At 35.8% G+C, this 26178-nt stretch overlaps 3 protein-coding genes across 4 annotated transcripts in view; 2 read left to right on the top strand and 1 right to left on the bottom strand.

The window, feature by feature from the left end:
* Nucleotides 1-26178, top strand: part of LOC127655666 (SH3 domain-binding protein 5-like) — a 263875-nt gene that overhangs the window by 67700 nt on the left and 169997 nt on the right. The window lies entirely within an intron of this gene.
* decr1 (2,4-dienoyl CoA reductase 1, mitochondrial) lies at nt 8-9694 on the top strand. Its single transcript, XM_052143593.1, has 10 exons — nt 8-196; nt 603-796; nt 1611-1668; nt 3011-3097; nt 3233-3380; nt 5811-5910; nt 7732-7804; nt 8286-8432; nt 8792-8854; nt 8949-9694. The coding sequence occupies exons 1-10, from the start codon at nt 125-127 to the stop codon at nt 9006-9008; spliced, it is 1002 nt and encodes a 333-aa protein (XP_051999553.1). The 5' UTR covers nt 8-124; the 3' UTR covers nt 9009-9694.
* On the bottom strand, nt 9877-23986 carry LOC127655675 (calbindin-like). 2 transcript variants are annotated; one of them, XM_052143596.1, is made up of 11 exons: nt 23861-23986; nt 23529-23605; nt 19055-19129; nt 17126-17206; nt 16681-16737; nt 15772-15849; nt 15627-15682; nt 15492-15531; nt 15105-15158; nt 13609-13680; nt 9877-11128 (listed from the first exon to the last, which is right to left on the bottom strand). In XM_052143596.1, exons 1-11 carry the CDS (start codon nt 23937-23939, stop codon nt 11015-11017), a joined length of 783 nt encoding a protein of 260 aa, XP_051999556.1. In that variant the 5' UTR covers nt 23940-23986; the 3' UTR covers nt 9877-11014. The 2 variants fall into 2 exon arrangements, with proteins under 2 accessions (XP_051999556.1, XP_051999557.1); XM_052143597.1 differs by lacking the exons at nt 15492-15531; nt 15627-15682; nt 15772-15849.

The raw sequence follows: 26178 nt of genomic DNA, 5'->3' as shown, positions 1-26178 counted from the left end.
AATTATGTAGAGTCATTTTCGTGCGTCGGATAAGTTACTGAGCCTTACTTCACTCTTGTATTACTTTATCTGCATGTTGTTTCATTTGTAAACTCTCTAAAAATATATTTTTTCTTTTGACGCTATGGTGCTACTCAAAGGGTTTGTCATGTTAAACAGATATTTAACTCCGAAGAAGCTTTTCACGCAAGCAAGGGTAAGAAGTCCTTTATTTTGCAATGCAGTATGTGTGCATGGATTTTATTTCAATTATGTATTTTCATAAAATTCTGCGAATACATTTAAGAGCATAGATTTAATAGTTTGGGGAACTTAATTTCTACTTTTGTGTTTCGTAAAAACAATATACTAGCTTGGGAGTAGCTTAAATGTGTTTTTATTTCATTAACTGTACGTACAAAAACATACCGAATGGGGAAATTATGACTTTGAAGCATGATTTTTAGTTGTTACGTAAATAGTCATGGATAATTTCCTAAATGTTCTGCCATTTGCTGTCCTCGTGACCTTTCACCTATTTCTTTCAACCAATTTCTGTCTATACTGGCTGCTATATTCCTCTGTCAAAATCATCTGAAATATCATTTTGCATCCTCTAAAAGTTATTTGGAAATGGGACAAACACTTTATACCAGAGTAGTCAGGCTGGATTCTTCCCACCTCTTGAAGGTGCAATGCTTCTCCCTGGAACGTTCAAAAACAAAGTGGCCTTCATTACTGGAGGAGGCACTGGGCTGGGAAAAGGCATGACCACTACTCTCTCTTCTTTGGGAGCACAGTGTGTGATTGCCAGCAGGTTAGTTATCCCTCTCATGTTTCTGGACACACACATTTTCACACTGTTAGTAAAGGTATTTTAATTCTATTCTAAACTATTTTACTTTACAAGCAAGCCCTATAGTTTAATCATTTTTTAAAGTCTTTAGTGACCCAGGACCTCTTTCCACCCCTGTACCTCATCCATTTTTTTGGAGTTATGCTCACATGTCTTTATTATTCCTCAACCTTTTTCTTCTGAACAGTTAAAAAAGAAAGAAAAGAAGGCAAAATTGCATAATTATTTTTATTATTATTATTATTTTATAGGGTCATTTAAGACTCGAGATATGTAATGGTGTCACTTTATAGCACTTCGATAAATAATATTTTTTTATGATTATTTCATATCTATATACATTTACTATCACAGGATATGTATTTCTTTGTTTATTACAAGACAATGGGATACTATATTCATACAAATTACTACTATATCTTGTTGATTTTCTGTGTGACAATGGTAAATTATCAGTATTCCATATGCGTGAATTCTACACCAGCATATTATACATGCTATTTCTAACACAAGGTGTCACTGATGTGTCAGTGATTGACTTGATTTACATTTGGTAATGCTATTTGATGAAGAAGCAAAGTGGAAGTAAACTATAGCAAGTGTAACACATGAACCGTATGATATGGCTATTTTAATTTGGGTGTACTGCTGAAATTATGTAAATTGTGCATCTATTTAGACCTGAGGTTGTGATCATGTTTGGAGAAATACCATGCATTTAAGGGTTAAAGATTAATATGGGCACTTATTCATTTTAATGATCCTATAATTCCAGAAAACTGGACGTTTTAAAGAAAACAGCTGAGGAAATCTCTCAACAGACAGGAAACAAGGTACCTGCATGCAACTGGACTAAACTACTTTACATTTGGAAAACAACAAAAAACACTTGCTTTATCTATATTCTCAGAACTGTACCATTGCAACTGGGAATTGTAGTGATTCATTTTTCCATATTTTTACTCTTGTGTCATTCTGTAATAACATTTAAAGGGCACCTATTATGGCATTTAAAATGTTCCTAATATTGTTTTGGGAGTCCCCAACAACAGTTTTACATGCATGCAATGACAAAAAACACTTTTGTTGTCTTATAATATGCATTTATGTTTACCTGATTTGCTCACCGACTCCCAAATGATTCGTTCAACGACTACTTTTTCCAAACCCCTCCTTTGCGTGACGCTAATCTGCGGTGATTGGTCAGATGACCCAGTCAGTTGTGATTGGTATACTCTGTGCAGAGATTGTCGGAAACGGAACGCCCATCACCACTTTGTAGTAAAAAAATCAAAATCAGAGAAGGAATTTGAGTTGATTTATGTTAGCGATCATAGCCCAAAGTTCGGTGGTAAACACCCAATCAGTTATTGTTTGCGTTAGCCCAACGCATAAACATATTGGTAAAGCACTGCATTACTACAAGTTATTGCTCTATTCTTTATGACAACTCCAACAACATCGACAAACATTTCACATATTTCAAAAAAATTGACATTGGAGACCTAGAAGCTGCGCTGAGCGTAACGTACACAACACACACAAATATTATTAAGCATGCTAAAAAACACACAAAAGCAACAATTATTAATAATACTTACAGGTTGTGATTCGGAGGAGGAAGCTGATCCAAATAAACTTGGTACTGAACCTTCCTTCAGTATCAACCGCTCATGAATCCACGCTTGAAAGCATTCATGTTCAGTAAAGCAATCGTCATTAAAATGACGCTGAACACAGCACAAGGTTCGGGCTATACTTGTGTGGTATAGTTGTAAATATAAACTCTAGCCACTGATTCTTCACATGCTCGTCCCTGGGCAGTGAAAAAAGGTCGCTTTTGATATGCACTTCAGAACACAGCGTCTTGTTGTCGACATGACGCTTTCAAGTTTTCCTGGTGTCTCGCGCACAGCAATGAGTGGAGCGGCCAATTTGATAATTTTTCGTCTTGACGTCACAACGAAAAGGAAAATGACTCATTGGAAAAACGATTCATTACATTGACTCAGAGTTGACTCCTACTTTTGAGAGACAATAACTTTTTTTACGGTGAACTTTCATATATAAAACTTTTCAGGATGTTTTTGTTCACTTAAATCTATGTTACACACTACATGAAAGGTAATTTTCAAAATTCCATAATAGGTGCCCTTTAATAAATGTGTCCATCAGGTCCATGCTGTCCAGTGTGATGTGAGGGACCCTGCCTCAGTGGAGGCTGCTGTTAATCAGTTTGTCAGTGATGTTGGTCTGCCTGATGTAGGTACAACTCTGCATCTTTACGGCAATGACACAATTGGTTTTACATTATCAAGTTTTACAAAGCTGTCTCCATTCTGCTTAGCACCTGCAAGTTTTTTGTGGATTCTCTCATTTTTGCTTGTTGTCCCACAGGTGGTGATAAACAATGCTGCAGGAAATTTCATCTCTCCCTCTGAGAAGCTCTCCCCCAATGCATGGAAAACCATTACAGACATAGTGTTGAACGGCACTGCCTATGTCACACTGGACATCGGAAAGCGTCTCATCAAAGCTGAGAAAGGTGATCTAGATAATACAAAGTAGTTTATGGAATTGAATTGAAGAATATTTCAATTAGTCAGAATTCAGAAGAGGAATTTTTTAAACCTGATGGAAATGTAAAGTTTTTCGATTCATTCCCTGCCTACTCAAGCAGTGTGCAACACTTTGATGAAACAGTCTCCTTAGATTTGTTGACTGCATGCAGTGGTTGATTTGGGGCACATGACCACTAGAAGGCAGTAAGTGCACAAGATATGTAACATTGCCTACAGCTCTCAACCAGATGTATTTAGCAGGAAACCCCCAAGTCACTGTCCTATTCAATTGTATTGGTCCTATAATCAATTCTATGCATTTTCATGTCATTTTCTGTGTATTCCTATAAGCAACCACTAAGCTTTGGTTTAATTACGTTTGTGAAAATAAAGACATCATTAGTCTTTATCTCTTTGTGGGTAAGATATAAAAACAAACAAGATACAATTATTCAGTTTCATCACCGAGTTGTGGAGGTTTTTTAGGCAATATGGGGGTTAGGCTGTGTATGTTCTTGAGTTTGTTTAATTACGTAGCTGTTTAATTCAGAAGTCTGGCCCCTCATCTGATTATTTAGAAATGTTCTGCTCCCTTAGACATAGTGATTACAGAATGATTAACTGTTAGCCTATTATGTTTAAGTGTAAATATGCATAGTATTGATAATAAGCTTGACCTTTTGGACACACAATGTATTTTTTGTATTTCTATTTCCACTACGATTACATCTAGCCAAATTTAGCTTATGTCACTAATTACATTTAATAGGCTACTCAGAAGTATATATGTAAAGTTTTCTTACCATTTCCATATGATATAAAGTAAATTAATATCAGGATCTCTTTGGATAGTTCACCCAAAAACAGAAATTCTCTCATTTACTCACCCTCATGCTATCCCAGATGTGGATGACTTTCTGTCTTCTGCTAAACACAAATGAAGATTTTTAGAAGAATATCTGAGCTTTGTAGGTCCATATAGTGCAAGTGAATGGGTACCAAAATGTTGATGCTCAAAAAAGCACATAAAGGCTTCTTATAAGTAATCCATATGACTCCAGTGGGTAAATCCATATCTTCAGAAGCGATATGATAGATGTGGGTGAGAAACAGATCAATAATTAAGTCCTTTTTTCCTATAAATTCTCCTCCCTGCCTAGTAGGTGGCGATATGCATGAAGAATGCAAATCACCAAAAACAAAAGTAGAATGTGAAATTGAAAGTGGACATTTATAGTTAAAATGGGCTTAAATATTGATCTCTTTCTCACCCACACTTGTATCACTTCTGAAGATATGACTTTATTTATTTATTTTTATTTATCCTTTATTTAACCATGGAGTTCTGTCAAGATGGCTGCACCAACAAATTCACATAAAATAACACAGACACATTTTAAACAACAATTAGTACATACAAAAAAATAAAATTAATACAAGCCATACCATTCAAAGGTTAGGAAAAACAGCAGCATGATTCCTTCAGTACAGATTTTAAAAGACTTTTAAAAACATTTAAAGAGGTAAGTGATTCTAGAGTAACAGTTACTTGCAGATCATTCTATACCCATGGAGAGTAAAAAGAGAAAGCAGTTTTACCAAGCTCTGAGTATACCCTCGGAACAGTTAAATAAATACCATTAGTTGATCTAGTGCTATAATTGCTGGTGTGGTATGAGTAGGAAGTTTACCTAACAATGCCTTAGCAATAAATAGCAACATGTGCATATTTCTTCTTTGATATAAGGAGGACCAACCTATTGATTCATATAAAATACAAGGGGGAATATGTGAACCAACATTTGCTACAAAGTGTAATGCAGCATGATATACAGAATCCAATTTAAAGTGATGATGAGGTTGCATGCAAATCACATCACCATAATCTAAAACAGATCTTTCTGGCTTCAAATGGGAAGCATTTTTTTAAATGAAAGCTTCCCAGCTTCGGTCTAAGCTTTTTCATCAGATTATCAATGCGCACATTAAACTTTTGAACAAGCTAAATGCCTAGGTATTTGTTATTAGTTACTCTTTTTATACAAATACAGTCTATGGTTGATATAAAAGGATCAGCTGTGTTAGTGCGACAGCAAGATAAATCATATATTTACATTTTTTGGAATTTAAGACCTTTTACCACTTTTTTGGATTACTTTATGCCGCCTTAATATTTTTTTTGGACCTTCAATGTTTTGGTACTCTTTCACTTGCATTGTATGGACCTACAGAGCTGAGAAATTCTTCTAAAAAAAAAATCTTAATTTGTGTTCTGCAGAATAAAGAAAGTCACACATCTGGGATGGCAAGAGGGTTAGTAAATGATGAGAGAATTTTCATTTTTGGGAGAAATATCCCTTTAAATAAATTCTGCATGAAACTGATTCTGCTGACATGTCTTATAACACTCTCAGGTGCTGCATTTCTGGCCATCACCACAATCTACGCTGAAAGTGGCTCTGGATTTGTTGTGCCGAGCGCTGCAGCTAAATCTGGCGTAGAGACGTTGTGCAAGTATGTGCACTTTTCACCCACAGACATCTTTTCAGGTCCAATTCACCTTGCAGGTAGTGGCCTCCTTTGAGGTGACTCAGGTCCTCATGTCAAATGCCTCTCTAATATACTCTTGAAAGCCTGCAATCATAAACATAATGAAGGTGCCAGTATTTTTCATTTATATTTTAATTGTAAGATGGGGATCTTGATCCCCTCCTCTTAGGAGGTTGGATCATGATTAAGTGGCATTAAATATGCTTCAGATACAACCGGGAGCGTAAGACAGCTGAAGACCAACTGATGGCTAATGGATCAGTAGCTCATTAAAAAGATTTTCTCAAAAGACATGTTAAGCTCAACGACAGAATCTCCATTATAATAAAACCACTTTTAATTCTTTTGAAGAATGAAATTAGGCTTTCAATTAAACATGAATCCTTAAAATGTTTCTTGGGTTAATGTCTTATATAAGCACCCAGTTAAAGGAATAGTTCACCTAAAATGTATGATTTTCTCATCATTTACTCACCCTTATATAGTCTCAAACTTGTATGATTTTCTTTCTTCTGCGGAATACAAAGACAGACATTTAAATGGAGATATGATGTCTGTTTGTCCATACAATACAAGTAAATGGTGACCAAATTTTTAAGCTCCAAAAAGAACATAAAGGCAGCATAAAACTAATCCATAAGACTCCGTGGTTTAATCCATGTCTTCTGAAGAGATCCAATCAGTTTTGGGTGAGAACAGACCAAAATGTAAAATATTTTTACTGTACATGTTGCTATTGCAGTCTCTAGGCAGGATCAGAATTTCAGGCTTGAGTGCCTTGTGCATGTGTCAAGCGCTAGGAAATGTAATCACGCTTAAAATCATGATCACTAAGGAGAATGTTAATGTCAAGATTTATAGTGAAAATTGTTATAGTTCTCACCCAAAAGAAGTTCTGAACTTCTCACTTCAGAAGACATGGATTAAACCACTGGAGTCTTTTGAATTACTTTTATGCTGCCTTTGTGTCCTAATTTGGAGCTTGAAAATGTTATCACTTGCATTGAATAGACAAACAGACATCATATCTCCTTTAAAATATCTTTATTTATGTTCCACAGAAGAAAGTTATACTTTTTCAAGTTTGAGACAACATATAGGTGAGTAAATGATGAGAGAATTATGATTTTTGACCAAACTATTGCTTTAATCTTATGGCCTATGATTGATGTTTTTTGTGTTGCCAATATGCTTTTTTTACCAATATTAAATTACTATTGTAATGTGTACAATATAGGTTTCTATATTCTATAACAGTCTGAATGAAGCACCTTAGGTGAATGGACACTTAAATAAACATGTGTACATAATACATTAACACATTATGGAGGTTTGCTTTACAGGATGTTCATTCAACACCACTTTTTGTACACAATATAGAACACATTGTATGTATGCCTGTCTGTCAAAGGCTGAAGGTCTTTTTCTGGTGGTTTTTCTCTTGATTTATCTGGGCAAAATCTCATTGCGTAATTAAAATAATAATATAATTAATATATTTAAGGTAACTAGAGCTTAAAGAGGCTTTTGATTTGTATTCTCCTTGAATTGACTCTCAAAAGCACCTCAAGCAAGCATGTTTGTTATTGCTTGCACTGTGTGATAAACATTGTGGAAAAGAGTCACAGGGAGATAATTGCACTCAAAGCAGTCGTGGAATATATGATGACTATATGCTGTTTTTACCACAAAATATAGTACAAAGTTAATATAAATCAGAACATGTGTAAATGGTCTGAATTATTGACCATTGTTCTGTTCTCAGACTGTACTCTTTGACTACAGGTCTCTTGCAGCAGAGTGGGGCAGATACGGCATAAGATTTAACGTTATTCAGCCAGGACCAATCAAAACCAAGGTACTGTGTGTTTGTGTTGACGGAGCAGAAATGTAAACCTAATTTTCCTCATGGGAAAATTAAGTAACACACTGTGACAGTGACCAACTCACTGTGGCATTGACTTGATTGGCATGCCATTCATTTTGTTTACCCTTACTGCACTCAAAATTTTCATTAAAATAGTCATAAACCATTTTAAAAGTTGTTTTCCAACATAAAGGTTAAAGTATGTAAAAATAAAAAATTGCTCAGTTTGTTTGAGCATCCCGACAAAGTACCATTGACTTAACCAATGGTGTGAGTTTAGGGGTGGGACAATCTGTTTGGCAGACCAATGGGTGATGGGAGTATTTGGGAAACCTGTTTGAAAACAGTACATTTTTGCAATACCATTTGGTGCCACTAGAGGCATAGTAGTTTTCAGCTTTTAAACTTTATGTAATAAAATTGTACTACTGTTTAAAAAGAAAATGATTACAGTGCTCCTATCTTTTTGCAGGGAGCATTTAGCAGGCTGGATCCCACTGGAATGTTCGAGGAGTCGATGATCAATAGAATACCCACGGGTCGTCTGGGAACGCAAGGAGAGATCGCCAACCTTGCTGCCTACCTCTGCAGTGATTACGCCAGCTGGGTGTCAGGCGCGGTGAGTTCGGTGACTTTGTGTAAAGTGCTTTTGTCTCTCCGGGCAAGAGTTCATCAACGTCTTACCCACAGGGCCTCTCCTTTTTACAGCCAAATGGAGACAGAGCAAAGGGCAGATCTTCCACCTTATCGCCCTCTCTCTCTCACTTTTCCACTGTGATTGGTAGCAGTGGGAATTAGCTTTTTTCTAATTGGATTAGAAAATTTTTTTTACTCTAGAGATCAATATGGAATTATATGCTCTGACGCATTACTGTAATGGCTCTATAGTTGTAAAGTTAAGGATTCCTGACAGGGCAGCTAATGTGTTTTCACAGTGAAAAACAACTCTTCCAGCTTACGGCTCCCCTGTTCTTACAGGTCATCAGAATGGATGGGGGTGAATATGTCTCTATGGCTGGAGAGTTTAATGATCTGAAAAAGGTGAAGTTTACAACAAAACTATTAATGAAATATTTACTATCGTGAGTATTAAATATGTAATTTACTATGTGTTTACCTTGATTTTATTTGTCAGGTCACAAAGGAGCAGTGGGCCATGTTGGAGTCAATGATCAGAAGCACAAAGGGATCATAAATACTCTGAAACAGCATTAATAGGCAACTAATCACAGTCCTAATCTCCATGGCAACCATTTGAAATATGATAACACATCTCATTCATACAGTAGATCATATTATACTTTGGGACTTAAAACATTGCCTTAATGTGAATTTGTACCTGACTCTATAGGGTTTTTCCTGCCATATATGAAATGTCTGTCCAATAACACCTGTATCGACTTAAGTTTTAATATCTGTGTGCATGTTGTAAGAAATGTATGGTTTGTACATCTAAAGCCATAATTAATTATACATTTGCACACTTTAGTATAAGTAGTCCTAGATAAGCTCTGATTTTTGGGCCATAGCTGCCTTAAAACACCATTGTATTTATACATTCATAGCCTACGGTACATGCTTTCCTTATTTTTATACATCAACCAAAAGGTTTTTGATTTCAATACATGTTTCAAGGGATTCAGCTTTCAACTTTGTAAACTTTTTTGGACTTTTTGATTCAACGACTTCTTTCAAGAAAACGATACAATAAATTCTGCCCTAATTTTTATTCTTAGTGAAATACTATTAAGCGAAATAAATCCAGAATAAATTATGCGAAACACATTTTCGGGATGTAAGTGTTTTTGTTTTATTTTTTTTTATATGTTGTAATGTGATCTATAAAAAAGTAACTGTAGTCCTATTACGAGTATTTTTAAATGTAGTTTTATCCAATAACAAGTACTTTGTTTTTGTGATCTGATTACATAATCAAATGTAATTATTAAATGTAATCAATTACTACCCTTTACTGTAATCACCCTTGGTGTTTTTTCGATTCAATAGACAAAATTGTTGAGCAAAAAATAATTCCCTCCCAAATAGAATGTTGAAATTCTAAAAATCATATGCATTTTTAATGTCAAAATTAACATATTTTTTAAAACATTGACAAATGGTACATATAAAATTTTTCTATTTTCCAGCCAGAAAATATGCTTCTCTTTTGAGTACGTGTCTGTTTGTTCACAATCACACAAGTTTTATGCCTTCCAGGCTCCCAGACAAAATGTGAGTGTCCACCATTGGAAGGTCAGTTATTCAATTATAAGATTAGATCACTGATCCAGATGGTGCAGATAATTGTACTTAAAGATACTGCATTCTTTTTCAAAAGTTCCTCTACATCAGTTACACGTTCATGCAATGTTTGAAGTCCTAAAATGAAATTTAAGTATAGTTTTATTTACTTTAAAAACTAACAGAATGGATGTAATGACAAGTGATGATGGTGCATCTGATCCAAATCATATAAATTGCTTGCAGAGGATATTCATTTGAAATTATCTGTTGAGAAATAAGAGGCAGGACCACTGGATTTGGTAGTAATTCAATAAGTTTAAATTCTTCTTACACACTTTCTGTGTTCAGCATAGAGGAGCATGTCATTCTTTACAGTGCAAAATTAAGTTGATCTAACATCAGAGACAGGGCTGGGGCGACGCATTACAATCGGCATATGCTTACAGTCACACTAGCAGGTGCCTGTCTTCATCTAAAAACATGCATCGCTAAAGTAAATGTAGCCTTTTGGAGTTTTATATAGATTCCACCAACAGGCCATGTTTCATTGGCATTCCTTGAGGTCATTATTGCTTTTTGTCTATGATATCAAGATTATTCACTGAATAGACATTGGCAATCAATATATTTTGGATATTGAAATCTGTATTGGGATTAAGTACTGTTCTGGGTTTCCTCTGTTGAAGGTGAAATGTCAATGTATGTAGTGCACAAGGTGTAGGTCAGAAGTATTGTAACCACATCATTGTTAAAAAAGTCTGTACACTTAGAAACAGTATAGAAACAACAAATCGAAAAGTATGTGCCAACAGTTGCCTGTTTATGTGAAATACATTTTCTAAATGAAAGAACAGAAATATGCATTCGGTTCTAGATAATTTACACTTCACAGGTGAGCTGAGGAATGGTTCTGGGATGGTGTGAGTATGAAGGGGTGAGTATTGTGGATGCTGGGGTTCACATCTCCTCTGCACACAACACTAGTGCTAACTCTGTTCTGTAGAGCTTCCCTCCATCAGACAGGGCCATGATGGCACTCTTATATGTCGGGATTTTGCTGACTTCTAGAACCTGTCAGAGATAAGAAGAACATCTTAAATGTTTGTACCGTCTAAATACACCGATCAGCCACAACATTAAAACCACCTGCCTAATTTTGTCTAGATCCCCCATGTGACGCATAAACAGCGCCAACCTGCTTCTTCTCACCTCAGTTAACATAAAGATTGCCAGTAGTTGTTTCCCTTACACACAGTTAAAGTAAAGTTCAGTCATGACAACTCGGAAAGGTTTAGCATGTTAATGCGGGTATGACATATTGATAGGATATTGGTCTTGGCAGATTAGATCTACTGCTGCTTGTGCTGTTGCACACTGAGTTAAGACATGCTGCTGCTTCGTCTGCACAATTCGAAAAACACAAGACATGCTGCATTAAGTAAATATGACCAGTGTTGGGGACTAATGGAATACATGTAACAGGAAAACGTATTTAAAATACGAAATATGAGCAACTGTATTCCACTACAGTTACATTAAAAAGTATTTTGATTACTTTGCATTTTATTGTCATTGTTTTCATATAATATTTAGTCCATTCAGATGGAAAACATTTATACATATATATGATGTGAAACAAGCAGACAGAGAAGTAAGTTTGGAGCAGAAGAAATAGAGATAAACCTTGTGTAAATTGTCAGCTTTACGCTAAGCTAAAATACTATTTCTAGCAATTTTACATCCACGTTACCAGGCATGATCATATTTTTTATCAAGAAAATTCACGTTGGATAATCATTTCTTTTTTTCTATTAATCCCTTTGATATTAGGGCAAAAAATTGTTTTCTTGATAATAATTTTTTTATAGTTTCCCTGTAAAAATATCAAAAAATCCTTAAAACAAGATCAATTTGATTAATCTTGTTTTAGAAACAACACTGCATAAGATATTTAGGTTTTTCAGAGAATGTCTTTTTAACATGTGTATTTTGTCTTACTGTACTGGCAGAGTTTTTATAGTCAAAACAAGTGAAAAAATCTACCAATGCTGAAGAATTATTCTAAAGTATTTTGAATACGTTACTGTCTTGAGTAATCTAACTGAATACGTTACAAATTACATTTTACAGCATGTATTCTGTAATCTGTAGTGGAATACATTTCAAAAGCAACCCTCCCAACCCTGTATATGACATGCTGCTGCACAATTATACATTAATACAATCCTTCAACAAAGCAGGGAAGCTGCGCAAAAGCATTACACAAAACACAACCCCCCCAAGCAAGCAGATTGTCTGCCAAGACTGGTGTACTGATGCTGCTCTGAAGAGCCATGTGCATAGAGTGTAAAATAGCAATGTATGCTCTGCCTTCTTGGCAGAATGGCATAGTTCTAGTGAACGGAATCTCTAATGAACTAAATGTGTGGTTATTAATCTGACTCTTAATGTGGACCTGGAAAGCCCAGAGCTTATTTAACTTGTGTGACTTAGCCTAGCTATGTGTGTTTTTTTTTTTTTTTTTTTAGAAGATAACGATGTGTGCCAGTGCCTGATTTGGCTATGGCTTACCTTGTTAAAAATGCACTTCTGTGTGTCATCTGGCTAAAGCCAGACCTTACTGTGCAAGCTGACAGAAGAAAAAGCCCCAGCAACCACCTGAGCAAATAGCATTTTCAGAGAAAACTCTTGCAGCACGCTGCAGTTAAACCAGCTTACTTGCAAACTGAGCAAATATAAATGCTGGGCAAAGAGAGAATATGCAAGTTTATTGGCTACCTGATTGCACATGAAAGGACCCATCACTTTGCACCATGTGAGCCGATTGGCTTAACATATCACATTTGAGCTTGCTGATTGGCTAACAGATAAGTTCAAAGAACCTATCAGCCTGTGCCATTCAGAGTTTCGTGCTTACAAACTTCAGATTACAAACTTCAGCCACCTCTAAAGTTGAGAATGCTTATGCAATCCACATGCACTAGTAACGGATTATAATTTTCACTAGTATTACCATGCTTTTATGAATCTACTTTAAGATATTTGCTTGTGCACAAGCCCATCGTTGGCTACTACTTGGTAGAATACATAAACTGCTTTCCTCATCTCAGGAAATGAAAGTGTGAAAGATTAAAGGAGCGGCCACACTAGTCTTTGAGCATGCACATTTTTTCCAGACAATGCAATGTACCAGGATATAATGTCGTGTGGGAGAGCTTCTGGTTTTAGTAAATATCACTTTAAATAAAAGTTTTTAAACATACTGTCTCACTTTCCAGCAACAATAAAAACACACAACTTTGAAATATGTATCCTTTGAATTAAGCCAAGAGGTCAGTGTGTGATGCTTCAATTTTCTATTGGTCTTATGTCTTCTCGTTGTGCAGATTTGCAGTGACGCAGAGTTCACCGAATTTGAACTTTGGTATGCAGCGTCACACAAAATTCCTTAGCATGATCTTGCGTTTCCGGTCTCCTGTGAACGGTCTCCTGTGAGTAAATGGAGCACAAAGTGTAGTGTGACACCCCTTTATGGGTTTTTAGAGGCATACCTTATTGTTCTTCTCGCAAAGGTCTTTGAGAAGGGCATCAAGCTCATTTTCATCCATGTAACCGTTCCTGTCCTGAGAGAGAAGGAGAGCATTGTGGCCATTAACAAGGATAGATGTGTGACAGCTGCTGCGGAAACTCAGCGTCATGCCACTTTACCATCATTTCCTGTAATCTCTATTCAGACATTAGGGATGCCTCGTACAATCTTCTCAAGAAAGAGATTGAAAATCAGGGCATTGAGGATCGGTTTTGCACACAGAGTCAATACAATGACATGCTGGGTCTCTGGGCGCTCATTTGGCGCTCTGAAGATATAACAGCTGGAGAAAGTGGGCCTATAACCTCAGATGGTTTGAGACATTTATATAACCTCCTGAAATATATACATTTATGTGCTGCCTTTGGTAAAATTTATAGAAATAGTTCACCCAAATTTTTTTAATTCTGTCATCATTTACTTGCCCTCCATGGAACACAAGTGTGTTAGCAAAATGTTAACACAGCACAATAGTTTCAGTGAATAATTACTTACATTTCAGTCTGATCCTCACACAAAGCTATCATATGGCTTCAGACGTTTTTAAATATAGTGCATAGATGTTTTTATTGTGCTTTTTTGTCAAATTGTTTTTTTAGCTAGATGGCCCCAGTACCCATCCAATTGTAAAGAAGAGAACAGTGTGAAAATGTCTCCATTTTTGTTCCACAGACAGGAGCAAATCATGAAGGTTTGGAATGAAATGAGGGTTAAAAAAATAATTATATAATTTTCCTTTTTGGGTGAACAATACCTTTAACTGTTTTTGCCCAGTGATCAATTGTATCTCATTTTGATAATTTTGGCATAGTCAAAAATTGACTAATACACATAAATACAACATTACATAAATTCAGGAGGCATCTAGGTATAAAAAGAGAATAAGCCAATCCAGTAAGTCAGTGTAACTGTGGTGTCCACCTTATGTCACCTCTAAATGAACTGCAGAAAGATCAGTCTGCATTGTCTCACCACAAACTGCATGCAGCATAATCACAGGCCTGCTAAATACAGACCAGCAAAATGCCTCATAGCTTTGATATTGAGCATATGCTACCTTCTCTGTGTTTTCAAATGTGTGTGTTTGAGCCTGTCTCCCTGTGAGTTAGCAATCTGAACCTGCCAATCAATAAAGTTCAGGGGTGCTGTCATTAGTACTGATTCAGGGACACAGTAATCCATTACAATAGAGCCTTGGCCAAAAGCTTAAACTGTGTTGGAGGTGATATCATAGCTATTGAGAGCACTGTCTTTGCATATTACTTACTGCTTTTCTTAAGCCTTAAATGGACACAATCTTGCTGATGTATCTATGCACACTTGTATATTAATAAATCAAGCAGCAATAGGTTTGGATTTTAATTGTTTCAACATTACCATTGCCAAGTACAGAGGATTTTGTTTATTAGATCATAAGAATGAGTGACTGATCAATGCAACAATTTTCTATGGACTTACCTGATCATATAACTCAAAAATCTTGTTGAACTCTTTTCTGGCCATTGTAACACCCTGATGAAAAGATGTAAACAATTTGTTCAGTTCTGGGTAAGGGTAAATCCAGGCAGGGTGTTTATGGGTTAAAGTATTAGTTCAACCAAAAATGAAAATTCTGTCATCAATTACGCAACCTTGTGTTTTTCCAATCCCGAATTACTTACTTTCTTCCATGGAACACAAAACGAAAACATTTTTTAGGGATAGTCTTAGGGGTTGACAACCTTATTCATCATTCACTTTTATGGTATGGATAAAAGATGCGATGCAATTTAATGGAACAACATAAACAGAAGTAAATGATGACAGAATTTTCATTTTTGGGTCCCTTTATTTCTAAAGACAGACCTGAAATTTTAGTAGAAAGTTCTCCTGGTCTGGTAACAGCCTGTTTAAAAATAAGAGGTGCCAAATTTCCAGTTGAAATATCCAAGTTAGAAGCCAACAATAAAAATTCAATTTTGGAATTTCTAGTTCACTAACCTTGCCATTTCTGACAGACATAATTTCCCATCTTTATTTGAATCAAACATTTTCAGCTGGAAAAATGAAAACAACATTTATTCTTTCAAAATGGGAAAGCTCATCAAGGTGACACAGCACAGACTTATCTGCTGAGCTCTCTTACCGTAGTCAGTGTGTATTCTTCTAATTTCTTTTCATCATATGGTTTTTTGGCCTTCTGAAGAAGGTCTTTCAAAAAGTTCTGCAAAATAAAACAATTTTAGACTATGAAATGGCTCGACTTATGAATTGGTAATACATTTTCTTGGAGTGTCTTTGAGCCTTGTTATGTACTGTATGTTTTTACATAGAGGGTTTGTCCCCAAAAGGAAAAATCTGTCCTTCACAGGCCTCTCAACATTTTCCTCATCCTAATGGAGGGTCCATTAGTAGTCCAAATGCAGTCCAGTGTTGATAGATTGCACTCAACAAATCACTGACTGTAAATATGGCAGCTGTTCAAAGAAACCTCTCCCATTTTCATTTCAGTTGTGCACTGTGCTTGTTTAGTTCTGTGGTGTACATACCCATTTGAGGGGGGCATTTGGTTAATACAGTATTGTAGGTTTTGAAATCAAGCTTCTGACTATAACTGACCCAGTCATGAATCAGTTTCACACATTCTGGACTACTGTAGCTTTGAGATGCATCCTGAGGCAAACTAATGTAAATTTTTAAGAATTTTAAATTTTTCTCCACTTTCACTTGAGATTTATAGTAAAAAGTACACTAGTAAAAAGTATAATTTCATACCTATTATATACTTTGGCTTCTGAAGACATAGATTTAACCACTAAAGTTTTAAGTATTGGCTGGTCACCATTCACTTGCATTGTATGGACCTACAGAGCTGAAATATTCTTCAAAAAACCTTTGTTTGTGTTTTACAGAAGAAAGAAAATCATAGACATCTGGGATGGCATGAGGGTGAGTGAATGATGAGAGAATTTTCATTTTTGAAAACTGACATAATGTAGGATCACAACAACTTTGTATTGGGTTGATACTTCATGATTTTTTCACATTTGCTCACCTTAAGTTCATCAGCTTCAATGTATCCACTGTGATCAGCATCATAATTCCTCCATGCCTGTGGTGGAAACAAATAACACAGCTGAATCTTGTCTTCAGTGTTTATTCTGTATTTAAATGAACATCGCATGAGAGGATTATCTTATTTTTTAATTTTTTTTAAATGTAACCTATATGTTTAGCTAAAAATATTGCTATAAAAAAGCTAACAGCCTAAGTTGGTTTCTGGTTTTAGCTGGTCTAGTGTGTCTTCTAGCCTGGCAAAGCAAGTGCTAGGCTGCTTTAGCTTAAAAGTGCCCAAACCCTTTAAAAAACTAGTAAACAGACCAGCCTTATCAGGCTGGGAGACCAGCTTAAACCAGCAAACCACATTAGGCTGGTTTAAGCTGTTTTCCAGAAGGGATTTCCACAAAAAAAAAAAAAAAAGTAAAACCCTCAATGGATACCTCCATAAATTCTGCACAGGACTTTAGCTGTTGTCTGAAAAATAGCAAGAAGTTTTCCTCTGTTGGTAGTATTTGTACCAGCTGGAAAAGAGGTGAAGAGAAAGATCCAGTCAACTTACAAAACATATTTTTGTTTGCACTTTTATCTGGTTTTTCCAATGGAAAAGACAGGATAGTTGTGTCAGCTATGAAGAGATGTCAATTTATGAAGTGTCAAAGGCTGCTGGATCTCAGGCTGCATCTCTACTGGACCTAATGTCTCTAAAATTATGCTCCACAGAGAGCTGCTGACAGCAGAACTGATTGCCATAAATCCACATGCTTTCACCACTGCAAACATATTATGGATTGAAGTTTTCTGAGATTAGTCAAATGTTGCTAAAGCCAATTTTGTACGGAATACATTTAAGACTGCATTCACACTGCAATTAAATGTGACCCAAATGCACTTTGGCATGTGGTGTGAATGTAGTCTGTTTTTGTATGGAAAGCATTTCAGAAATGAAAAAAAAAAAAAAAATAGGGAGAGTACAGTCACATGGGGTAACCTCCTCGTGGTCACGATTAGGGGTTCTCACTCTTAATGTGGCACGTGGTAAGTTGTGCGTGGATCATGGAGAGTAGCATGGGTCTCCACATGCTGTGAGTCTCCGCAGTGTCATGAACAATGAGCCACGTGATAAGATGCACAGATTGACTGTCTCAGAAGTGGAGGCAACTGAGACTTGTCCTCCGCCACCCAGATTGAGGTGAGTAACCATGCCACCACGAGGACCTACTAAGTAGTGGGAATTAGGCATTCCAAATAGGGAGAAAAGGGATTTAAAAAAAACAACAATTTAAAAAAATACATTCTCTGAAAAACCAGAATGCATTGTTGTTTCTAAAACAAGAAAATCAAATTGATCTTGTTTTAAGGATAAAAAAATGATTATCAAGAATACAATTTTTACCCTAGTGTCAAAAGTCTTACTAGAAAAAATTAATTATGATCTAATGTGAATTTTCTTGTGCCTGGTAACATGTGCATGTAAAATGGCTAGAAATAGCATTTTAGCTTAGCATAAAGCTGACAATTTACACAAGGTTTATTTCTATTTCTTCTGCTCCAAACTTACTTCAAACTTACTTCTCTGTCTGCTCGTATGAATTTAACACATCATAAGAAAGTGTTTCACCGCTGTTCAGATGCACTTTGGATTGCATCATTTATATGTATAAATGTTTTCCATCTGAAAGGACTAAATATTAAATGAAACATATGACAAGAAAATGCAAAGTAATCTCTTCAGTAATCAAAATACTTTTTGAATGTAACTGTATTTTAATTACAGTTATTTAAATTGTAACTGTAGTGGAATACAGTTAATAATATTTTATATTTTAAATACGTAATCCCGTTATAGGTATTCCTTTCCCCCACCCTGTCCATACAACTCCAGTGGTTAAATCCATATCTTCAGAAGCGATATAATTGATATATTTAAGTCAATTTTTACTATAAATTCTCCTCCCTGCCCAGTAGGTGGGGATGTGCAGGAAGAATGCAAATCTCCAAAAACAAAAGAAGAATGTAAAAATGGAGATTGATAGTAAAAAAAGAACTTAAATATTGAGCACCCAAACCTATCATATCACTTCTGAAGATATAGATTTAACCACTGTTGTCATATGGATTACTTTTATGTAGCCTTTATGTTATTTTTGGAGCTTTAAATTTTGGTCACCATACACTTGCATTGTATGGATCTACAGAGCTGAAATATCCTAAAAATCTTTGTTTGTTTTCAGCAGAAAATGTATACATATCTGGGATGGTATGAGGGTGAGTAAATGATGAAATATTTTTCATTTTTGGGTGAACTATTTCTTTAAGACCTTTATTTTATCAGTGCTAAATAGTCATGACATAGCATAGTGTTTTCTTACCTCAGTGATACCTATTTTCCCATCAGCATTTTGCTCATATTTCTCCACAAAAGCTTTCATTTTGTCTGTTAGTTCCTGAAAATCAATAAAGAGACACTCCTAAATGACATATTGTGTATCTTTTTGCCATTCCAAAAAAAAAAAAAAAAACAAAAGCCTTTCCCAGCTATAATCATGTTCCCAGCAGTGACAATCCATTTACTACAAAATGTGAAATTTAGGGATGATTTGTGTTTCCTTTTGCAAAGCCAATGAATTGTAAGGAAACAAATACTCAAATACAATCAGATGAGATGTGCTGTTATCTTCTTCCCTCATTGCACAATGCTGATTGTGTTTTCATCCTGCTCTGCATTCAATAGTGAGGAGCTCTCATTTCTATAAAAACGGGCCCCGGTACTGGAGTACTGTCTTACTGTGGAGCAGTGACTGTGCAAAAATACTTGAATCAGGTTGAAATTATGTGACCTAATATCCTCAAGCAGGTATCTCTGCAAACATTCTGAGAAAGCATCTATATACAGCACACTTTTCAATTAAGTATACTGAAATAACATGTAAAATAAACCCCACTGTGGTTGCTTCAGTACAGTTTATTCGGACACAGCCAACCTGAAAAGACCAGCTCAGACCAACATCAATTCCCATGCATGTCCATGCTGGATAGTGCTGGGTTGTTGGTGGACCAACAAAGCCATGCTGTTCACCATTAAAACCTAACTAGCACAGCTGATCAACCAGCATTATAAAGCTAGTCGGGCAAAGGAAATCTAGCTGGTTAAGCTAGGTAAGAACAGGAAAGAAACACCAGTACACCAGCATCCTAAACTGGGACCAGCATCCAAAACACATCAGATGCTGTATATAAACATAAGAACCAATGTGTGTGACTATTCTGATTTATGTATTATAATTTACTATCAAATCTGATCTATTGAAGCATTAATGACTTATATCAAGTTTTTGTCAGGATCCTCCATGCTCTTCATTCATCAGCCCCCAACCCCAACCCCCAACTGGTGATGATAATCTAGATGATTAATGACCTACAATTGTGGAACACTCTTTCATTTAATTGACAGTTTTCATGTGGTCTGTTGAAAAGGTCCATTGATTAATTGCACAACCATCCTGAAATCCATTTCCTTTTGCTCTATGGTTTTCATCTCATGCAAATCTTCATCTCTTGTGAGTGTACATCATTTTAAACATATTTTTCAAAGGTACTATTCCTTTATGTATATGCAAAACTTTTTTTAATTAGGGAAAAAATACTGAATGCACCTTTAAAAAAAAATACAGTCAATTTTTACATAATTGGCTTATAGGGCCATTAATAGACACATTGTCGTAGGGACATTTTTACAATATGATATTTTCAGTAGAACACTGTTTAGCATGAATCATCTACTGCAAGATCACACTTCATAAGCAAAAAAAACTTTAAAACGTAAACGTTATCACAGAGCAAGGGAATTATTTTCTCAACTTCCTTAAAATCATTTCAAAAGTCGACTGTTCAGTGTCTTGTTCTTATCAAATCAACGCGTGTCTCAGTATTCAAAAAGATTTGGAGGCAAACCTGAGTTAAGGTGGACACAGGTAGCAAGATTAAATGAAACCTGGACACATGCACAGTTTAGAAGTAAAGTCTGAATAAATACAATTTTTATAAGCAGGTGCCCATGACAGACATTTAGGGACTGTTAAAAAAAACTAAAACTGTGACATCATTAGAGGTGTGAAATAACCCAGTGGTTGTATTTCCTCAGTCCTGTCACAGTCCATCGCCTCCTCTTGATGACTAAAAGCTTAATAGGACCCGTAACTCATTGGCATAAGAATCTCAATGATGCAATGGCATTGGACACTACCTCTGGGGCAACATAGAGTAATAGAAAGTCACTTTACAATTTCAGACCAACAGAGTGCAACAGTGACCATTCAGTGTTGACTACTGTTGACTTCTAGTTCTATCAGTAAAGACTCAGGATGATTGAAATGAATATGAATGAAGATATATTTATATCATTTTGCGTAAGCCCCATCCTACGGTTCAGAGATCAGATACTTGCTTGAACCGTCAGAGCCTTCTGGAAGGTGAAGACGGAAGGGGAGAGAAGATTACCCATTAGCCAGGACAGGACCTAAACTTGTGGTGATGAGGTGGTGGGGTGAAAACAATGAGGCATTACGTGCGATGAAGGCAGCTGTGTGAGCTTATAAAGCAGAGGCTGGATTGTGATTGGATGAGATGCCTGATTAAAGACCACAAGTCTTGCTGCTAGAACTACCGCTTACACTCACTTTCCAGAAGTATTTTTCAATTCAAATTCTTCAAAAAATTCTTCAATAAAGAGTTCTAAACCATGAACCAAATCAATCAGCACCGAGATGAATCACAACATTACAAACTGATTTGAAGCAAAAAATAAATGTGAAAATCAGACAAAGATACAAATTTACAAGAATATTTTTAAAAAGTGTTCATTTTAAAAGTAACAGCCAATTGGTGGATCAAAAGAGACGTTCTCTTCAGGATTATTGGTGCTCTAGTATTTCAGCAGGAATTTGGCTATAACACATTTTAATTTTTTATGAAATTGAAATCACAGTGATTTGTGGCTTTTACCGAAGCATATACAGTATCATCACTTAACAACGCTTGAAGCTCATGGTAAGTCTATTTTGAATTTTTATAAATTATCATTTTTAATATAATTTTTTTTCTCTGCAAAAATAAATCAATGGGATTTTTACTTCCTGTTCCTTATGCTATATTGTACACCTGTTTATCTTACTAATTCTGCCATTAGTCATTAATCTTTGAGGATATTTGCCTTGCATCACCTGCACAATGCAAGTGGTGTAGGTGATAAAGCGCAAAGCTAGTAATGAAAAGGTTGCTGGTTTGAGTTCCATACGCCATCAATCATCATTGTGTCCATAAGGAAGGCAATTAATCTACAGGTTGCTCCTGAGGGAGTAGCTCTGTACAATGTATGTTGTGTTGGATAAAAGTGTCTGCTAAGTGACTACTTAAACTTAAAGGGCTGGTTCACCCAAAAATGAAAATGATCTCATCATTTAATCACCCTCATGCAATAACAGATGTGTATGGCTTCTTTCTTCTGCAGAACACAAACAAATATTTTTAGAATAAAATCTCTGCTCTATCAGTCCTTACAATGCAGGTGAACGGTGACCAAACATTTGTAGCTCCACAAATCACATAAAGGTCACATAAACGTAATCCACAAGACTCCAGTGGTTAAATCCATATCTTCAAAAGTGAAATGATAGGTGTGTGTGAGAAACAGTTTAATTTTAAATCCTTTTTACCATAAATCTAGACTTTCACTTTCAAAATGTGAAATTATTTGAAAGTCAAATGTCTGGTCACAATTCACTTGCATTGGAAGGGCAAACAGAGCTGATATATTCACAAATCTTTGTTTGTGTTCTGCAGAAGAAATAAATTCTTCTTGGATGGCATGAGGGTGAGACAATGAGAGCAGTTTAATTTTTGGGTGAACTAGCCCTTTAATGCTGGAATCTACCCAAACTTCAAATAGCATTAATACATCCTTTACAATCAATCAGTAATAAATAATTCAGCATATTTTTACTATTTTTCAGCTTTTTGGCCCTCTTACAGTATCTTGCTTGGCAAGTTCAACATAATTTCCAGACAAAAACAACTGTCCTTCAAACCAGTCTAATAAGTTTCATCCAAGGTCATTCCACTACATAAAGTCTTCATGCAATTCCCTTCAATAACGCTTAAAGGTTCTTTCATCTTTGTTTTCAGAACACAGCACTTTGCTGTTCTCTTACAGATAACAGCATAACAACCACATAATTGCAACTACAGAGAGCTGCAGTTTTTGTAAAGCAAACACAAATGAGGGTTTATGCTCTATGAGGCAGATGAGACACAGATGGGGAGACAGACTGACTCTAGCATGCTGACTGAGACAGACTGGGTGAAGTCTCTGTCCTTTTTCAATTGTCCTCTCTCAGTGCATCTTTAACTGGTTTTAGAACAGGCTACTCAATCATATGCTACTGATAAGTAGAAATCCGTCATCTTGATTATAAATGTTTGCTTTGAGACAAACAGTACACAGTATATATGTGCATTAGGCTACTATAATTATAGCACAATTTACAATACAATTGTAGAAATTCCTATAATTAGGAAGCAATGTTTTCTCAAAAGGTCACATAGTGACTGCGGCACTCATTTTGCTGAAACAAAATGTGATCCATTTAGATGACTTTTGTAAGCACCTCACATAAACATGCACTTGTTTGATAGATAGATAGATAGATAGATAGATAGATAGATAGATAGATAGATAGATAGATAGATAGATAGATAGATAGATAGATAGATAGATAGATAGATATTGAATGTCATAAAAATATTGCAGTGTAACACATCAGATGAAAAAAAAACTGTGTGACTTACCAGTCCTGCTTGTTTTCGAGCTTGTTGAAGTTCTTTGATAAAATTCTGCAACTCCTTCCCTTCAATATATCCATTACCTGAGAGCATTTATACCCCAAATCAGTGACACAACACGGTTTCAATTCAGAGGAGATGTGCTTACATCAGTCTACCAAAAATATATATATAATTTTTTTAAATATCTGAAATGGAAATCAATCTTGTGCATTTAATTATTGGGGCAGATGAATTAGACACATTTTAAAGAAACTTTTGGAAAGCAGTTGCAAGGCAGATGGCAAGAATATTCCATTGTCACTTCAAAAATCCACAATATAAAGAAAATAAATTACCATCGTTGTCATAATGATGGAAAATATCCAGGAACTGAGACGCGGAGATCTCTACTCCTTGCAGGTACGCATTTGCCATGTTCTCTCCGTGTTCCGGACACTGATGTTTCGCGGGCTGATGCTGTGACTGTCTCTCTCTGATGTCTCCGGTATTTAACCGGTGTTCCGCCCTCCCCTCTGATGGCAACAGGCCAGCGCACCTCCGTCTCGCGCAGCGCAAGTACTGTGCCGCACACTCACACGAGTTATTGCTGAGCTGCACAGATGTGAGACGCATTTCAATCAGGACTTGTTCTTCACGCGCTGATATCACAGATATCAATCAACTAACAAGCTATTATAACTCTAAATAGGAACATCTGGCCACAAAAATATAAATAAATAATTATTATAATAATTTGACAATCTGGCATGCATGAAGTGCGGTGTATGGCGCGATAAAATACAGATCCGTTTTGGTCAGTGGGCAAAATGTTCACTTCTGCTCCAGCCATCATTATCATAAAATGTATCCTTCATGCATCCTAGAATTGGAGAAATCTTTTTACAGCTATGCGGTTTGAGGAAATACTGTAAAGCTTGGAAATGGATTTCAAAAAGCAAAGTGTAGAAAGAAAACTTATGTGAATGGAAAATGGAAAGTCAAATGCATTTTCATACAAAAGGGAGAAAAAAATAACTTTTGCACTCTACATAACATACTGTATTTTTTTTTTAAATAATTTATATAACGGATTTGTTTTAGATTTACACTATGTATATGTGTGTGTATGTATGAAGGTGTGTGTATGTGTGTATGTATGTATGTATGTATGTATATGTATAATTAAATATTACTTGGCAATAAAGATGATTCTGATTCTGATTTTTTTTGCTCACTGAATTTGGCCATCGGTGTGCATTTATGATTTTAGGATATCTCACAAAGATATGCACCTCTCCAAGTCTTGTTTTCTTTCACAGAAATGACAAAGCTTTATAAAAAACATTTACGTGAATTCTCCTGTTATTTTACCTAATATTGTTTACATTTTGTGGCTATTTTTTTTAAACAGTGTGTATTTTCATGTTAACCAACAGAACCAATTCACTTCCATTGTAAGAGTCTTGCTGTAACCCAGATTTTTGCTTTTATAAGGAACATGAGGGACAAGTTGAAATACATTTTTGTGGTAATCAACATTATGCCACAAATGCTTTTGATTGAGCTTAACTTGTACTGAACCCGGAATATTCCTTTAATCTTGATAAAACACAAGGTGCCAAAAAGTGAATTAAGAATCAAATAGTTAGACAGCATGTTTCACTATTGCAAATATGGAATAGAATAGAATAGATTATAATGCACACAGCTGAAAACTGTTAGGGAAACCTTACATACTTGAGACAACATGTGAAATTTTGTATTGTATATGTGAAAATGTACAAAATGCTGTTCAGTACTAGATGGGTTTTTAGTGTCAGGAAGCTCTTTATGAGGAAAGTGGCTGCAAAACAGCAGCACTTAAAACAAGCTTATCTTCACTTTGGATGCTATGTGTGGTTATCTTTTTATTGAGAATTTACAAAGGTAAACTTGCAATGTAATTACTGTACAGCTCACAGATGCAAAACTCTGTTTAATACAGAAAGCATCACTTATTAGTCTATCATGGCCAAACCCTGTCAACCAGTGTTCATTTTTACAACTCTGTACCAGCTGTACACCAAAAGGCCCTCTATGGCCTTCAGAACTCAGAGGCTCCTTTATCCAGGGGTTGGACAGCCCAAGCTTTTGTGTGAGTGCATTGTGTAGAGTACACCTGAATTTATGGAAACATTTTTCTTTTTGCCTCCACAAAAATTATTCCCTAGTTGTGTCTTTTGTTTGTGTACATTCCTTTTCTTTTGTTTACTGAACAATAATTCATAAAGACGAGCAACGACCCGGTTGATAATTGCTCTCCATATGTTTTTAATGAGGCTCCCTTCCAGACAATTGACTGCTGGGTGTCTGGTTCTCTTGTCATGGCATCCTGCTTGGCAGGTAGGTAGCAGACACACAGATAGATGGACAGTTCACCACACTGCCACCCTCATGCAATTATAATCCTCCCTGGAAGTCTGGCAGTGAGAGTGAGAAAAATGATCTTAAATTAGACTACAGTACATGGTGCTACATTATGGTGCATACAGATGTTTACACATTACTGAAATCTGAGGTTTCTTTTGGAAAGATGTTCCTTTGGACCCAGAACCTAAAACATTAGTGGTTCAAATCCCAGAATTGAAATGACAAATTCCTAATCAACCTACTGTTGTGACTATACTGCAATAAC

Source organism: Xyrauchen texanus, chromosome 15 (assembly GCF_025860055.1).
Source record: "Xyrauchen texanus isolate HMW12.3.18 chromosome 15, RBS_HiC_50CHRs, whole genome shotgun sequence".
NCBI classification, from domain to species: domain Eukaryota; kingdom Metazoa; phylum Chordata; class Actinopteri; order Cypriniformes; family Catostomidae; genus Xyrauchen; species Xyrauchen texanus.
This window is presented reverse-complemented; position numbering and strand designations above follow the sequence as displayed.

Excerpts from the sequence above, each read along its gene's own strand:
- decr1 (XM_052143593.1), top strand. The coding sequence starts at position 125 with ATGGTGCTACTCAAAGGGTTTGTCATGTTAAACAGATATTTAACTCCG. Across the intron at positions 3,098-3,232 it reads GTGATGTTGGTCTGCCTGAT|GTGGTGATAAACAATGCTGC; the intron begins GTAGGTACAACT and ends GTTGTCCCACAG. Across the intron at positions 7,805-8,285 it reads CAGGACCAATCAAAACCAAG|GGAGCATTTAGCAGGCTGGA; the intron begins GTACTGTGTGTT and ends ATCTTTTTGCAG.
- LOC127655675 (XM_052143596.1), bottom strand. The coding sequence starts at position 23,939 with ATGGCAAATGCGTACCTGCAAGGAGTAGAGATCTCCGCGTCTCAGTTC. Across the intron at positions 15,159-15,491 it reads ACTTTCTACTAAAATTTCAG|GGTGTTACAATGGCCAGAAA; the intron begins GTCTGTCTTTAG and ends TCTTTTCATCAG. Across the intron at positions 11,129-13,608 it reads TTTGCGAGAAGAACAATAAG|GTTCTAGAAGTCAGCAAAAT; the intron begins GTATGCCTCTAA and ends TATCTCTGACAG.